The sequence below is a fragment of the Chiloscyllium punctatum genome, chromosome 48 (genome assembly GCF_047496795.1).
Source record: "Chiloscyllium punctatum isolate Juve2018m chromosome 48, sChiPun1.3, whole genome shotgun sequence".
Taxonomy (NCBI): Eukaryota; Metazoa; Chordata; class Chondrichthyes; order Orectolobiformes; family Hemiscylliidae; genus Chiloscyllium; species Chiloscyllium punctatum.
The window spans coordinates 27,905,389-27,923,778 of record NC_092786.1 but is presented as its reverse complement, the minus strand read 5'-3'; the positions used below and the strand labels follow the sequence as shown (position 1 = coordinate 27,923,778).

The window sequence follows — 18,390 nt, the reverse complement described above, 5'->3', positions numbered from 1 at the left end:
GGTGATTTTTCTCTGCTGTTCATATTTCCTCTGTACTGTGGTAGCTCGTTGAAATAATGTTCTAATGCAGCTTCATTTGTGGGTGTTGGGATGATTGCTTCTGTAGTTCAGTATTTGGTCCTTATGTGTTGTTTTCCTGTAGATGCTGGCTTGAAGTTGTCCATTGGCTGTTTGCTCTACTGTGATACATGAACATCATGATACATGAACATCAGCTAGCCACAAAAAGACATGAGACACTCTCATTAGTATCCTTGCATACATATGAGGAAGGACACCACTTCGACTGGGGAAACACATCCATCATAGAACAAACCAGAGACATGTGCGAGAATTCCTAGAATTCCAACCAGAATTCCATTACAAACACATCAATCTAGACCCCATTTACAACCCTCTAGAAAAAGAACAGGAAATAACATCACCAGAGCAAATCACATCACCACAGGAACTGACATCACCAAAAAAAACCCAAGGAAACATAAACACATAAATAGAAAGCAGTGCTTCATGGGAGGCTCACTGACAATGTTGGTAAAAACAAGGACTGCAGATGCTGGAAACCAGAGTCTAGATTAGAGTGGTGCTGGAAAAGCACAGCAGGTTAGGCAGCATCCGAGGAGCAGGAAAATTGACGTTTCGGGCAAAAGTCCTTCATCAGGAATAGAGGCAGGGTGCCTGTAGAGTGGAGAGATAAATGCATTTTTTCTCTCCACCCTGCAGGCACCCTGCCTCTATTCCTGATGAAGGGCTTTTGCCCAAAACGTCAATTTTCCTGCTCCTCGGATGCTGCCTAACCTGCTGTGCTTTTCCAGCACCACTCTAATCTAGACTCTCACTGACAATGTTACCTAGTCTGGTGATGAAATGTCTGAAAATGATCCTTCCATCTCAGTGAGCAAACTTACATCCGGTACCTCAGCCTGAGCTACAAATCTTCTCAAAACTCACTGAAGTTGTTTAATTCTAAATGAGTGTATTGAAAAGTATTAATGAATAAATTAATGTATTGAAAATAGTGACATTTTTGATTGAGAAAATCTTTTCATTGAGATAGATATAAATTATTCTAGTCCTCCCCAAACTAACCATCACTTGATCTTGTGAAAGAACCCCCAGTTATGCATAAAGTACTGCATTCAGTAAAGGCCAATGAGCTCCTTGTATTATCTTTCTGTTCGCAAACAACCAAACCTTGTGTTTTCTGTCTTTTAGGTTATCAAAGATTTAATTATCAACTGTCCCAAAAGAACTGATCAATTCAAATTAAAATATGGGCTACCCTTTCTTTTACTTTGACTTTTTCAGCACCATTTCCTTTCATGTAGTTTAATAGAAATAATAATGATCTATATAATTGCTGTCACGTTGTGATGGAGTGATTATCATTATAATGTGTCCTTTGATAGATTTTGTACTGATGTGTTGAGATCAAGTAGTTTATCTGAAAATCCATACAGTAACTTCTTGATAATGCCAGTCCTTGCCCAAAGGTCAGCATCAACCCTTTGGCCCCTGTTCATGCAAACAAAATTCTTCAGTAATTCCAAATCTTCAGGATACAGTTCTTCAGACATCACATCACTGCACATTTCCTGGGAGAACCGCAGTCACCATTTGCTTTTCTTCGGATACTTTCTGAAAATCAATGTAATAAAGATAATTAACAAAATGAGAAATAGCGACTTATTTTACAGCTATATCCTGTAGTAAGTGATTGTTAGACACTGATATGTCAGGAACAAATTGTACTGGATTGATTAGAACACAAAAAAACTGAACCACATACAGACTTGAAAATGTGGATTAGAACATTAAAACCAAAACTTTGCATGCATAGGTGTCATAGAACATAGAACATAGAACAATACAGCGCAGTACAGGCCCTTCGGCCCTCGATGTTGCGCCGATCAAAGCCCACCTAACCTACACTAACCCACTATCCTCCATATACCTATCCAATGCCCGCTTAAATACCCATAAAGAGGGAGAGTCCACTACTGCTACTGGCAGGGCATTCCATGATCTTACGACTCGCTGAGTGAAGAACCTACCCCTAACATCAGTCCTATATCTACCCCCCCTTAATTTAAAGCTATGCCCCCTTGTAATAGCTGACTCCATACGCGGAAAAAGGTTCTCACTGTCAACCCTATCTAACCCCCTAATCATCTTGTACACCTCTATCAAATCACCCCTAAACCTTCTTTTCTCCAAAGAAAACAACCCCAAGTGCCTCAGCCTTTCCTCATAGGATCTTCCTACCATACCAGGCAACATCCTGGTAAACCTCCTCTGCACCCGTTCCAGTGCCTCCACATCCTTCCTATAGTATGGCGACCAAAACTGCACACAATATTCCAGAAGCGGCCGCACCAGAGTCTTATACAACTGCAGCATGACCTCAGGACTCCGGAACTCAATTCCTCTACCAATAAAAGCCAGTACGCCATATGCCTTCTTCACTGCACTATTTACCTGGGTGGCAACTTTCAGAGATCTGTGTACATGGACACCAAGATCCCTCTGCTCTTCCACACTACCAAGTAGTCTACCATTAGCCCAGTAATCCATCTTTTTATTACTCTTACCAAAGTGAATCACTTCACACTTAGCTACATTGAACTCCATTTGCCACCTTTCTGCCCAGCTCTGCAGCTTCTCTATATCCCGCTGTAACCTGCCATATCCTTCCTCACTGTCTACAACTCCTCCGACTTTCGTATCATCCGCAAACTTGCTCACCCAACCTTCTAACCCTTCCTCCAGGTCATTTATAAAAATGACAAACAGCAATGGTCCCAAAACAGATCCTTGCGGAACACCACTAGTGACGGCACTCCAAGATGAATCTTTGCCATCAACTACTACCCTCTGTCTTCTTCCAGAGAGCCAATTCCTAATCCAAACCTCCAACTCACCCTCAATGCCATATCTCTGTATTTTCTGCAGTAGCCTACCATGGGGGACCTTATCAAACGCCTTACTAAAATCCATATATACTACATCTACCGCTTTCCCCTCATCTACCTCCTTCGTCACCTTCTCAAAGAATTCAATAAGGTTTGTGAGGCACGACCTGCCCTTCACAAAACCATGCTGACTATCCTTGATCACATCATTCTTATCCAGTTTGGTCAGTGAGCACAGGGAACAATAGGTCACTGAAGGAGAGGTTTGGCTGCAGTCACATTTACTGTGTGTGTGTGAGTGAGAGAGAGAGAGAAAGAGAGATAAGGAATAGTGAGGCCTGCAGATGCTGGAGAGTCAGAGCTGATAAAGCGTGGCACTTTATTAACTCTATACAAATTTTTACAAAACTGGTTCTATTAAAGAACTATGACAAAAGGTAAAGGTTCGAGTAAGTCCCAACACGAGTCGCTCACCATGACACCGGAAATGCCCACGGCTGCAGTTGCAGCCCGTTCCACTCATCTGTCGGAGTCACTCACCCATCAGGTCCTGGCTGCAGAGTTTGCAAAACTACAAGAAATGATTGAGTTGTTGACTGAAGAGTAGTTCCGCAGTAGGCTAGACCCTATCACGGCCATGCTCCACAAGCATGGGGAGCAACTGGAAGGTCTTGGACGCTGAATAAAGGAGGTTGAATGAAGGACTGCAGCTTTGGAGACTGTGAGATCAACTCTTCAAAGGAACAGATCTGAGCTCTCGAGAAGCAGGTCCTTATCTTATTTGAACAAGTTGATGACCTCAAGAACAGAAGTAGGTGAAAGAATCTCTGTGTCATGGACTGCCAGAGTGAGTAGAAGACGACCAGCTAGTGAGTTTCTTTGAGAGCTGGCTGCCATGATTTCTTGGCTTGCAGGTTGTGTCAGGCAGGGTGAAAGTTGAGAGAACCCTTTGGGTAATGGTGTGTAGACCCGGTTTGGACCAGTGCCCTCGCGTGGTCCTACTGCAACTCCACAGTTACAGGGACAAAGTTACAGGGATCCTCAAGCCCTAACTCACAAAGGTTCCAGGATAATGTTCTTCCAGGACCTTTCTGCAGCTGTGATTCGTAAAAGAAAGTCCTTCGATGAAGCCAAGAGAAGACTGAGAGACCTTGGTATCCAGTATTCCTTGAGGCATCCAGCAGTGCCTCGTTTCACTAATGATGGGTCTGTGCACTCATTTGACTCTTCAGAAAAAGTGAAAAATGTTTTGGATGCTTTAAAATAGACTGGATGACTTAAAGGATGTGGACAATAGTGTCTCCTTTTTTTTCTCTCTCCTTTTCTTAAAGGAAGGGTTGCTGAGTTTTTTTTCTGATATCAATGGTTGTTAATGTATATTTAGGGTTGGGTCGACTGCCTACTTTTAAATCCCTTGTTAATATTATGTTTTTTCTTAACTTTTTTGGCTTGGCTCTGGAATGCGGCTCAAGATGGAAGGAGTTATGAAGTTATGGGATATGTAAGTGCCCCCTGTCGGAAGGGGGTAGAGCCCTTCACAAAGTGCCTTATATTTGGTTTAGTTTGTTGGGTTTTATTGTATACATAGTTACTAATATGTTAGTCGTAGTAGCTTTAGTTTATGTATTTTTTAGGCTTCATGAGTTTTTTTTTGTTTATGCTCAGCAATTGATAAGTCAAATTTTTCCCTTTTGGAGTTCAAATATTATTATAGAGAGTTATGGCTAATTGTGTCCTCAAATGGTGTACCTGCAACATTAGAGGGAGCCATTCACCAGTTAAGAGGAAAAAGGCGTGTTTTAGTCTTAGAGAGGAGAGGGTGGACATTGCCCTTTCACAGGAGACTCACCTGGATGACAAGGAACATCTGAAACTGCAGCAGAGTGGGCTTGATTGGGTGTATTCCTACTCAGAGTAGGGGAGTGGCCATACTTATTAGGAAGAATCTTCCATTTAAATTGCTAGATCAAATTAAAGATGAGTATGGGGGGGATTTGTCACTTTTAAAGCCTCAATACGTAGAGAACAGTATGGTATTTCGAAATTTTATTGTCTCCTTAACTGGTTGATAGATGCATTCTCCAAATTGATGGCTCTTGTGCTGTAATAGATTATTATAGGAGGAGACTTTAATTGCCTTATGGATCCTGCAGTGCATAGAATACCTAGAGGCCTCTCTTCACAATCTTTCTTTATAATCTAAGTAACTAGTGAACTTAGGTGCGGAATTGGGATTGGTGGATGTCTGGAGGCATCTCCACCCAATGGGTAGGGACTTTATGTTTTTTTTTAATCCGCACAAGTGTCATATTAGGATTGATCTTTTCCTAACGCCTGCATTATCCTTGGATTGGGTAACATCTTGTACAATTGGAATATTACTATTTCTGACCATGGTGCAGTATATTTAGAAATTGAGGTTAAGTGCAATGTTACAGGCTGTCAGCACTGTTGAATGGATCCCTTTATTCTTAAGGACAGTAATACTTCTTTAATGAATTTAAGGTATTTTTAGCCACCAATTCAGATACGGCCAGTAACCTGTCTATTCTTTGGGAGACTGCTAAGGCTTATGTCAGGGGTATAATTATTTTTTATTCTGCCATTCAGAAATGATACAAGGGGAACAGCAATGCCTGCTTGAGGCGCTTCTAAAGACAGCTGAGAAGGGATATTTTGATAGGCCATTGGTGGCTAAGCTGTTCAGTCCACCTTGAACTCCATGCTCACGCAGACACCAAGGAAGGAATTTTCTTTTGTGAAACAAAGACTGTTTGAGCATGGTGACAAGCCAGGTAGGTATCTAGCATATTTTGCCAGGGGAAAGAATGCCCTCCCCAATCCATTACCTCAATTATGGACCGGACTGGGATGGTTACTTGCAATTCTAAAAAGATCAATGCTGCATTTTGCAAATTTTATTTTGAACTATACCAGTCTGAACGTTGTGAGGATGGAATCCTTCTTTAAGAACCTGGATCTTCCAGCTGTTACCTCCAAACAGGCATCTTTCCTTAATGCCCCTTTAGCAGTGCCAGAGGTTCAGGAGACTGCGAAGCAGATGCAGAGTGGGAAGGTGCCTGGCTCTGATGGTCTTCCTAGCGAGTTCTACAAAGAAATTATAAATAGGAAAATATCTGATGTGGAGGGTGAATCACAATTCCCATTTAAATGGTCACGGAAGGGGTGGGGGAGGGATCTTTTATACTCCTTTTACGCATCATTTTTACTCCTGTCTTTGATCAGTTGTTTATGGCAAATTTTGCCCATTTGCTTGACAGGATTAAGCAAGATCATCAGCAATGGGAAGCACTTCCAGTATCCTGGCTAGGCCGAGTAGCTCTTACTAAAATAAATGTCCTTCCCCATTTGCTATACCCTATATGAATGCTCCCCTTAATATTTCCTAGGCAAACAGTCCTGAGACTTAATGGTTGGTTTAGTTCCTTTATCTGGTGCCATAGACGGCCTCTTATTAAATTGACTAAATTGCAGTTGCGCCATGGATTTGGGGAGGGGGGGGGAGAGAGGGGGGAAGGGAGCAAATGGACCTCCTCACTATTAAAAGGTATCAACTAAGTTCCTTTTTATCTTTTGTTACTGACTGGGCTTGTGAGGATCCAGCATCAATATGGCTAGATATTGAGGTCTCCCAGACAAAATATCCGCTCATTAGCCTGTCCTTAGGTAAACTGAAGACAGCTACTGTCGTAATCCAATATTTATTAATGCTATCAAAGAGTGGAGGGAAATGTGGCAGAGTGAGCATAACATATCCAAAACATCTTTTCTTACACACATAGTAGGAAAGCTGGGTTTTCAGCTGGGGAAAATGGACCCCGGTTTTAAACTTTGGGTGGCTATGGGAATCTCCTGTTTGGGTGATTTATTTGAAGGTGAAATAACAATATCCTTTGACCAATTAACCCATAAGTATGGTTTAGCTAACAGAGACCTTTTTTTGTTTTCTTTCAGGTCAGGGATTTTATTCAAAAAGAGACCATGCTTTTCACCAACTCCTACAGATCTGTCACAGAAAAAGGTGCTTCATGCCAAAAGTACTCCCTCTGTTAGTACTCTTTATTATATGTTAGGGGATGATTTCTCAGAAGACGTTGAGTGGCTTTGTGGGGTCTGGGAGAGAGAGCTAGGGGTTGAGATCTCTATGGAGACATGGGAGAACATTTGTGAAAGTGCGAGAAAGACTTTGATCTGTAATAGGACCCATGCCATGCAGTTAAAGATTCTGAATAGGGACCATTTGGCCCCAGACCATCTCGTATCTTCATTATGTCCCAAGTGTAAAATAAGTATTGGTACTCTCACTCTGTGGTCTTGCCGCAGGCTCTGTACATATTGGAGTGTTGTGGCAGGAGAAATAGAGAGGATTTTAGGGATTGAAGTTAAGAGGGACTCTATCTCTCTTCTCCTGGGCCTATCAAATTTACCTTCTTTAGATGCTCATGGGAAAAAAAGAACTTTTTAATATTCTCACTTTTTGTGTGAGGAAAAATATTTTGATGTGTTGGGTCTCTGAAAACCCCCCGGGATCTGTCGAGTTGGCGTAGGCTAATCATGGAACATATTCCTTTGGACCTTCTTACAAATATGGAATACTGAAAAACTGAATTTTTTTTATCAGGTATGGCGGCCCTTTATGGACTGTCTGGACATAGATTTATCTTAACTAGGGCTTTTGTGTAGCCAAGACAATCTGAACTTGATGTCCTCAAAGGAAGAATTTAGAATAGATTTGTGTGTAATACTCAATGCTCTCGGAGGTTGGGAGCTAATGTTTTGTTGTGCTGAGCTGTTTTATTTATTTATTGCCTTTACTGATTTGTTCATCTTGCATATGAGTATAATTGTTTTTTGATTGTTTTGTTTTTTTTCATTTTATATATATATAGTGTTTTTGTTCATTTGTTATTGTAATTTTATAAAAAATCTTTTTCTTTCAATAAAAATATCTATAAAAAAAGATTGGAAGGGTTTGGGATCCTCAAGAGCAGGGAGGCAAGTGCGAGGCTGGAAGGAGATAGAGTAATCTGAAATAGTAAGTTGAAGAAACAGATCAGGTTGGAACATGACAGGGAATGAGGAATGCCTGTTGGATTAAATTGCATTCATTTCAATGCAAGAGGGCTGACAGATAAGGCCGATGAACTCAGGGAATGGATAAGTGCGTGGGACTAGGATACTATAGTTATTACAGAAATATGGCTAAGGGAGGGTCAGGGTACAGGTGCTTTAGGTGGACAAAGATGGTGGAAAGAGGAGGGGGGAGTTGCATTTTTGATTAAGGCAAGTATCACAGCAGTAATCAGAGATTAAATAACTGAAGGAGCATCCAGTGAGGCTTTGTGGATGGAGCTAAGAAATAAGAAGGGGACGGTGATGTTATTGAGGTTGTACTATACGACCCCAAATAGTCAATAGTAATTAGAGGTACAAATATGCGGGATGACTGGGGAGACTTGCAGGAGTAAGGGATTTTAGTTTTCCTAACATGAACTGAAACTACCAAAGCGTTAAAGACTTAGATGGGGTGGGATTTGTTAAGTATGTTCAGGAAAGTTTCCTCCAGAGGGTCCTACTTGGGAAGGGGCAAAACTCAACCTACTCTTGGGAAATAGAGCAGGACAGGTGACTGAGGTGACGCTAGGGGAGTTTATGACCAGTGACCACAGTTTTATTAATTTCAAAACAGTTATGAAAAGGGACAAAATTGGCCCACAGGTTCAGGTTCTAAATTGTAGCAAGGCACATTTTGATGGAATTAGACAGGAGTTGCAGGCATTGATTGGAGTAGTTTGTTTGCAGGTAAAGGGACCTCCAGCAAGCGAAAGGCTTTTAAAAGTGAGATAGCTAGAATTCAAGGTCTATACGTTGCTGTGGGGTGAAGGGCAAGGTTGGCAGGAATAGGTAACCCCGGATGACAACAGACATCGATGCTTTGACCAGAAAAAAGGAGGCATGACTCAGGTACAGACAGCTGGGATCAAGGGAATCCCTGTAGGTATACAGGGAATACAGGAGTTTACTGAAGAAGGAAATCAGGAGGGTGAAAGGGTTAGCCTTGGCTGAGAAGACAAGGGTGAATCCAGAGAGGTATTTTAGGTATATTAAAAGAAAAAGAATAACTAGAGTGAGAGAATAGGACCCCTCAAGGACCAAAGTGGACATGTATGTGTGGAATTGCAGGACATGGGCGAGCTCTTCAATGAATATTTCTCCTCTGTGTTTACCGTGAAAAAAAGACACTAAGACTTGAGAACTTGGGGAAGTTAGTGGTGATATCTTCAAGTCAGTCATACCACGAGAGAGAAGGTGTTGGATGTATTAGAATGTATGAAGGTGGATAAATATCCTGGTGCTGACCAGATATATCCAAGAACACTGTAAGAGGCTAGAGAAGAAATTGCAGTGGCCCTGGCTGATATATTTGTATCATGTTGTGCCCTTATTCAAGAAGGGCTGCAAAGAAAAACCTGGGAACTATAGACCAGTAAGCTTAACATCTGTGGTAGGTAAATTACTTGAGAAGATTCAGAGATAAGATACACATGCATTTTGAAAGATAGCTTTGATTAGAAATAGTCAGCATGGCTTTGTGAATGGGAGATGGTGCCTCACAAATTTGTTAGAGTTCTTTGATGAAGTGACCAGGAAGGTTGATGAGGATAGGACGGTAGACATAGTCTATATGAATTTCAGTAAGGCCATGATAAGGTTCCACATGGTAGTCTGCTCTGGAAGGTTAGATCACATGGAATCCAGTGAAGCTAGCAAATTGGATACACAATTGGCTTAATTGTCGGAAGCAGAGTGTAATAGTGGAAGGATGGTTGTTGGATTGGAGGCCTGTGATTAATGTTGTACCTCAGGGGTTGGTGCTGGGCCCATTGTTGTTTCCTATGTACATCAATCATTTGGATGAGAATGTATAAGGCATGATTAGTAAGTTTGCAGATGACACTAAAATAGGCGATAACGTGGACAGTGAGGCAGGTTATCCGAAATTGCAGCAGGGCCTTGATCAGTCGAGGAAGTGGGCTGAGAAATGGCAAATAGTGTTTAAGAAAGATAAGTGTGAGGTCTTGCAATTTGGAAAGTCAAATCAAGGTGGGAGTTTCGTGGTGAATGGTAGGGCCTTAAGGAGTGTAGTGAAATAGAGGGACCTTGGAGTTTAGGAGCATTAGTCTTCATTGAAGCTTAAGTGAGAGATTTGCTTCTTAAAAACCCACTATGATATAGCCTACTGCCTCCACTCTGTCTCATCTAAGTAGTTTCTCTGCTCTTTGTGGCCTGTCTTCATTCTGCAAGTCATTTTAATTTCCAGATGAAATCCAACCAGGCCACTTATGTTAAGTGGCAACTTGAATCAAGACAAGCCTTTGAATACCAGCCAGACTTGTAGCAAACTTGAAAGTGGAGTCACAGGTAGAGAGGGCAGTGAAGAAGGCTTTTGGCACACTGGCTTTCATCAGTCAGGGTACTGAGTATAGAATTGTACAGGATGTTGGTGAGGCTACACTTGGAGTATTGTGTTCAGTTTTGGTCACCTTGGTATAGGAAGGATGTTGTTAAACTGGAAAGAGTGCAGAAGAAATTTACAAATATGTTGCAGGAATTCAACGGTCTGAGTTATAGGGAGAAGTTGGACAAGCTTGGACATTTTTCTTTCAAGCATAGGAGACTGAGGGGGGGATCTTATAGAAGTAAATAAGATCATGAAATGCATGGGGATGAATGCACTCAGTCTTTTTTCCAGGGTTGGGGAATCTAGGAGTAGAGGACATCAGTTTAAGGTTACAGAGGAAAGAATAAAAGGGAACCTGAGGGGCACAGATAGTGATACGATGTGGAATGAACTGCCAGCAGAAGTGGTTGAGGCAACATTCACATTTAAAAGGCATTTGGGCAAATACATAGATAGGAAAGATTTAGAAGGATATGGGCTAAGTACAGGGAAATGGTGTTAGCGTGGATGGACATTTTGGTTAGCATGGAACAGTTTGGGCTGAAGGGCCTGTATCCATGCTGTAGGATTCTATGACTTCACCATACTTGGCTGAAAATTTGCTACAAGTCTGGCTGGTATTCAAAGGCTTGTCTTGATTCAAGTTGCCACCTAACATAAGTGGCCTGGTTGGATTTCATCTGGAAATTAAAATGACTTGCAGAATGAAGACAGGCCACAAAGAGCAGAGAAACTACTTAGATGAGACAGAGTGGAGCCACAGAGAGGCAGTAGGCTATATCATAGTGGGTTTTTAAGAAGCAAATCTCTCACTTAAGCTTCAATGAAGACTAATGCTTTTATTGTTTTGTTTCACAAAGGAAATCATGAGTGAAGTTAGCCACTGCTTCAGCATCCAAGAAGCATTATAACAGGCTCTTAAGGTGACACTTCACAGCGTGTCTTCTTTCAGGAATGTGGAGATATTAATAATATCTTGAAGTCTGCAATTTGCTGTTGCATAAGGGAGATCATTGAGGTTCTCTATACATACAGTGGCAGCTTCACCTCATTTCCTCATTAACCTTGTTAAACAAGTTGAAGAAGCACAACTATTTGCTCAGCTTTCAGGTTTTTCCATGGTGCAAGTGCCAATGACTGCATATGTTGGCTTGCATTTCCTCATCTCATCTGCATGAACCTAAAGTGACTTTTACATGGTGTGACCAGAGCGAGTTCCTAATCCAGTGAATGCTTCATTACCTCGGGATAGTCATAATTCTTACATCCTCCAGCAGTCCGCTGAGCCACTGCGACTCAATCCACTGACACAGGTCAAACCTGGTTACTACTGGGCAACAAGAGGTATCCATAACATGGTTCATGACTCTGGAGTGGGACACACACAACAAACAAAGCAAGGCTGCAATGAGAGTCATGCCATCACAAAGAAAATTAGTACACTTGCTGGATCCTCAAGCAATGGTTCCACTGTGTGGATTGATAGGAAGAATCTGGACTTCTCCCAGAGTGTATTCACGATTTGTGGTACTATACTGAATACTGTACAACTCTGTCATTAGGAGGAGATGTCCCTTGTCACTACTTGTCAGTTGAGAATCTGTGGAGGAAGACAAAAAGCAGACTAGACTACCTCAAGCTTCCTTACAACCTTAGTGCACTCATTTAGTGCACACTTGCATGCTGAAAATATCTCTCCACTGTTTTGCCAATTAGCAAAGTCACAAAAATAGTAGCTCGCCTTCCTGGGAAGCAGCAATTCTCCCTCCAAGCTGTGTGGTGACTGAAGATTGGTTAGCTATGTTCCTCTAACGTTTCCTGCCGCTGTGTGAACCTTCAAGGCCCATGTGCAACAATGTCTTCCAAGAAGCTGTGTGGTGACACACAGATTGAGGCTGGAAGCTATTGACAGGGGAGCATTCACTGTCACCTTCCATTGTGATGCAAATCAAAAATGCGCAATGGGGAAGAAAATGACTGTTAGCATACCTGGAGTGACTCAATCTGTGAGGGTGGTAGCTGCAACAAATTCCATCCATAGAGTTTTTAAAAGAAAAGAACAATTGTCACAGGTCCTTGCAATGTACAGCACACCATGTACAGGCTGCCATCCCTGGCCATCAAACTGCAATGACCCCCTCTATATGTTGCACTTCCCTGGCATAGTCACTGCTGTACAACATTTTATCAACTTATACCTTTGTACAAAGAGGTAGTCAAACATTAAGGATGTTGAACAAGGTTGGACAAAGGTATCAATGCCATGTGTACGCATTGCTCTCCCTGCTTCCATATGCTGATGTGGGCTCTCAGTGCAGACCTCTATCCATGGAGTCTCATCTGTGACTTGAAATGTTGTCAGATTATGTGAAAATTACCTCAAGGGATGGAGGTTCCTGTGGGGTGTTTTGTGAGTACCATTGGGATGGTTTAACTTAACTTGATAGAAACATAGGAAACAATAAAAAATTGTGCAGAAGAAGACCTAGTCTGCAAAATACTTAGGGATACAGCTGAATCTAACATAGAGAATAATAGCAAGTTAACCAGTAAAGTCAGAGTAAAGGGGCAAGAAATTAAGTCCAAAATTTGTGTTAATGTGCATGGATATATAAGCTTGAAGTTTAATAAATAAGATTGGAGAATTACATATAAGATATGAAGTTGAGAAGTACAGAAGTATATCAATCAGCTCATTGTCCCTGCTCCGCCATTCAATGAGATCATGAATAATAATCTGATAATCCCAGACACCACTTTCTCAATTCATACTAGAGAAGGGGCAGAACTCGACCATCTCGTGGGAAACAAGTCAAAGTAAGTAAGGGTGCTACAGTGGTTCATTGATTAGCACTGCAGCATCACAGTGTCAGGACCCAGGTTCGATTCCACACTCAGGCCACATTCTCCCCATGTATGGGTGGGTTTCCTCCGATAGTTCAAAGATTTGAAGGCTGCATGGAAATGCCTGAGAACTACAGACAGGTGAGCTTAACGTGGGTAAATTGTTACAGATAATTCTGGGAAGAAGCTACTGGCACTTGGAGAGGCAAGGACACATTTGGGATAGTCAGCCTGGCTATGTGCGTGAGTCTATTCCTATTCGGGCTTTTGCCCGAAATGTCGATTTTCCTGCTCTTCGGATGCTGCCTGACCTGCTGTGCTTTTCCTGCACCACTCTAATCTAGACTCTGGTTTCCAGCATCTGCAGTCCTTGTTTTTACCTGGTTGATTTTAACCCTACTGCGAATCCTCTTGTAAGGATGCCTGCTTTGAAGACATTTTCCTCCTCTCTCTACAAGAATCTCAGTGAGTCTCTCTCTCACTGCAACCCCCAGGTCATCTCCTCTGCTCTGAAGCTCTTCAACCATGTTCTGAAACAGACTCGTTACCACAGTCACACTTGCTTCCTCAGTGCCCGCCTCCGTAACTAACTCATCCCACACGAACTCCGGACCACCTTTACACCAGCAGAATCCAGGGAGAGCTAGCCAACTGGATACAAAACTGGCTTGAAGGTAGAAGACAAAGGGTTGTTTTTCGAACTGGAGGCCTGTGACTAGCAGTGTGCCACTGGGATCAATCATGGGACCACTGTTATTCGTCATTTGAATGAAAATTTAGGAGGTATGGTTAGTAGGTTTGCAGATATCACCAAGATTGGTGGTATAATGGACAGTGAAGGCGGCTATCTGGGAATGCAGCAAGATCTTGATCAGCTGAGCCAGTGGGCTGAGGAATAGCAGATGGAGTTTAACTTAGATAAATGCGAGACGTTGCATTTTGGTTTGTCAAGCAGGACTTACAAAGTCAATGGTAGGCTCTGGAGAGTGTTATAGAACAAAAAGATCTAGGGGTACAGGTTTGTAGATCCTTGAAAGTGGAGTCACAGGTAGACCAGGTGGTTCACGAGGGCTTTCGGAATGCTTGCTATCATTGGTCAGAGCACTGAGTATAGGAGTTGGTATGTCTTGTTGGAGCTGTACAGGCCATATTTGGAGTATCTCATACAATTCTACTATGGAAAAGGTACTAAACTAGAAAGAATGCAAAAAAGATTTACTAGGATGCTACATGGATTGGAAGGTTAAAGTTATTAGGAGAGGCTGCATAGGCAGGGACTTGTTTTCTCTGAGGAGACTGAGGGGTAACCTTAAAGAGGTCTATAAACTTATGAAAGGTATAGATAAGTTAGACAGACAACAGCATTTTCTTAGGGTAAGGGAGTCTAAAATTAGAGAGTATAGGTTAAGGTAAGGGGGAGACAATTTTTTCACACAGAAGGTGGTGAGTGTCCAGAATGGGCTGCTTGAGGTAATGAATGGAAGTGAGTACAATTTTGTCTTTTAAGAAACATTTGGACAAAACATGGATAGGACAGGTATGGAGGGATACAGACCAAATGGGATTAGACTAATTGTCAAAACTGGATGACATGGACAAGTTGGGCCAAATGGTGTAAACCTCTCTGACCCTGTGCCTCTAACTCTTCTAAGCATCATATACGTTTCAATAAGGTCACAGCTCATTCTTCTATATTTCAACAAGTACTGCTCAATCTACTCAACCTCTCCTTAGAAGAAGTAAACATGAAGAGTTCAGACCCAACATGTTCTAATATTGAGGGATATATCGCATTGGATTTAAGAGAAAAGGGCAGTTTATGGCAGTTACCGAGGGCTCAAATAGCAGAAGTCCTTGAGGAGTATAGAATGTGCATGAGGAAATGTAAAAAGAGGTAAGACACAAAATAATAACAAATAAAAACAAAAATTGTGAAACAGCTTAACAGGTCACTCAACCTGAAACATTAACTCTGAGTTCTCTTATTAACTCTGAGTTCTCTCCACAGATGCTGCCAGACCTGCTGAGCTTTTCCAGCATTTTCTGTTATTGTTTCTGATTTACAGCATCTGTGGTTCTTTTAGTTTTCATGAAAGGATGATGGCAGGTAAAATAAAGGAAAGAAATAAAGAAAATCCAAAACTATTTTACATGTACATTAATGATACAAAGATAATTAGGGAAAGAGTCGGGCCCACTCGGGACCAGAGCTACAATTTATGTGTGGAGCCAGAAGATGTAGGTAGTGTTCTAAATAAACAGTCAGCATGGTTACGTTAAGAAAAGGTCATGTCTCATCAACTTACTTAAATTTTTTGAGAGCTATATAGATGAGGACAATGCTTTTAGAGTCATTGAATGACAATAAAAGAGGCCCTTCAGCCTATTGAGTCAGTACCACCAAAAACATACTATTACTCCCACTTTCCTGCACCAGGCCTACACCTTTGAATGTTATGACACATCAAGTGCTCATATGAGTACTTTTCAAAGGTTTCTTGCATCAACTACCCTGCCAGACAATGCATTCCAGACGCCAACCGCTATCAGGGTGAAAAGGTTTTCCTCACATCCCTCTAAACCTCCTGCTTTTCACTTTAAAATTATGCCCCCTTGTTACTCTTCCTTTGACGAACAGGAACAGCTGCTATCTATTCATTCTGTCCATGCCGTTCATAATCTAATACACCTTTTCATGTTCTCCCTCAACCTTCTCTGCTGCAAATAAAAAACCCAAACTTATCCAGCCTCTCTTCATAGCTAAATGCTGCATTCCAGGCAACATATTGGTGAACCTCCTTTGCAGCTCATCCCAATCACATCATCCCTATAGTGTGGTGACCAAAACTGCACACAATATTGCAGCTGTGGCCTGACCAAACTTCTGTACAGCTCCAACATGACCTCCCTGATCTTATCATCTATGCTGTGACTGATAAATGCAAGTGTCCTGTTTGCTTACTAACCTATTAACATATCCTCGGGATCTGTAGACGAACACCCCAAGATCTCTCACTTTTTCTAAACTTTTCCCATTTCTGCTTTCTCCCCATACCCTTTACTCTCTTTGGCCTCAAGGGCCATGTCCAGCTCCCTTTTGAATATATCTAAGGAACCGGCCCTAATAGTTCCTGTAGGAGAGAATTCCACAGGTTCACAACTCTCTGAGTGAAGAAATTCTTCCTCATCTTAGTGCTGACTGACTTACCCCTTATTCTTAGACTGTGACCCCTTCTTCTGGACTTCCCCAACGTAGGGAACATTCATCTCGCATCCAACCTGTCCAGTCTCATCAAGATTTTATATGTTTCTATGAGATCACTCATCATTCTTCTAAATTCCATCAAATATAAGCCCAATCAATCCAAGTCTTTCCTCATTGGTCAATCTTGCTATTTCAGGAATCAGTCTGACGAACCTTCGCTGGACTCCCCTCAAGAGCAAGAATATCCTTTCCCAGACTAGGAGACCAAACCTGCACACAATACTCAAGGTGTGGCCTCACCAAAGCTCTGTATATTTCCAGCAAGACATTCCTACACCGATACTCAAATCCTCTCTCTCTATGAAAGACAGCATGCTATTAGCTTTCCTCACTGCTGCTGGACTTGCATACACCTTCAGCAAATGTTCCACCATGACACAGAGGTCTCGTTACTCCTTACCCTTTCCTAAACTACCACTATTCAAATAATAATCTGCCTTGCTGTTTTTGTGACCAAAGTGGATAACCTCACATTTATCCACATTATATAGCATTTGCCTATAGCATTTGCCAAGTGTATGCCCACTCAGCCAGTCTGTCCAAGTCACCCTGCAGTCTCTTATCATCCTCCTCACAGAACATGCTGCCACCCAGCTTAATGTCATCTGCAAATTTGGAGATATAGCATTCAATTCCTTCATCCAAATTGTTAATGTATATTGTGAACAGCTGAAGTACCAGCATTGAACCCTGAGGCACCTCATTCGTCACTGCCTGCCACTCTGAAAAGGACCCACTTATTCCGATTCTTGGCTTCTCGTCTGCCAACCAGTTCTCTATCCATGTCAGTACATTACCTTTGATACCATGAGCTTCCTAGTGCCTTTCCAATCATTGTGTGCTCCTTTGTCTGATTGATTCTTACAAAGTGCATCAGGTCACATTCATCAGGCTTAAATTCTATCTACCACTTATCCGTCTATCTGACCAATCCGCTTATATCCTCCTGTAACTTTATTCCACACCGTCAACCACTCATTCTGTCATCTGCAAACTTATCATCCCCCCATATACTCATCTACATCATTCATGACTATCACAAACAATATGGGACCAAACATTAGCCCTCTCGTACACAACTGTACACCAACTCTAGCTTACACAGTCTTCTACAACCATTTCCGTCTCCTCTTACAAAGCCAATTTTGGATTCAATTTGGCAAGTTACCCTCAATCCCATCACTTTTTAAAATCAGATTCCCCATGCCAAAGGTCTTGCTAAAATGCATATAAATGTCATCACTGTCTTATCCTAACACTTGGTAACCTCCTTGAAAAGCTCCCCCAGATTTGTTAGGCATGACCTTCCATCCATGATCAAACCTTGCTTCTCTAAATGGAGGTTAAATTTCTTCTTTGCTCTTTTCTGACCACTGGTGTTGGACTCAATGATCTGTGGTCTCCTGGTCTATCTCTACCATTCGTCTTGTAATATGAAACAACATAGATGACCTCCAGCCCTTTGGCACCTCCCCATGACCAGAGAAAATTTAGAAATTTGGGTTAGGGCCCTTGTAATTTCCTCCCTCATCTCCCACAACAGTCCAAGATACAAACCATCCAGACCTTGGGGTTTGTCTACTATTAAATCCTCCAAAACCTCCAATACAGCCTCATTTCTTTTATCAATCTGCTCAATAAATCCATAAATTATCTTCTCAAATTTTGCACTTGCATCCTCCATATCCCAAACAAAGTCACTTGTGAAGTTTTTTTTATCTCTCTAACAACATTCTTCAGTTTTACTCACAGATTGCTCCCTTGTTCCCACAAAAGCCCTATTCTTTCTCTAGTTATTCTTTTCCACCTTGATATACAGAGGAACCTTGATTATCCAAATCTCAATTATCTGAATTTCAGATTAACCAAAGAAGATTTCAAGGTCC

The 18,390-nt window shown here is 41.8% G+C and overlaps 1 protein-coding gene across 1 annotated transcript in view; it reads right to left on the bottom strand.

Annotated features, from left to right (window-relative positions):
• Positions 1-826: 826 nt before the first annotated feature.
• ankdd1a (ankyrin repeat and death domain containing 1A) overlaps positions 827-18,390 on the bottom strand; it is a 278,924-nt gene continuing 261,360 nt past the window's right edge. The window contains exon 15 of the mRNA XM_072564905.1: positions 827-1,638. Within this exon, the coding sequence (XP_072421006.1) occupies positions 1,577-1,638 (62 nt within the window). The 3' untranslated portion in view covers positions 827-1,576. The remainder of the gene's footprint in view (positions 1,639-18,390) is intronic.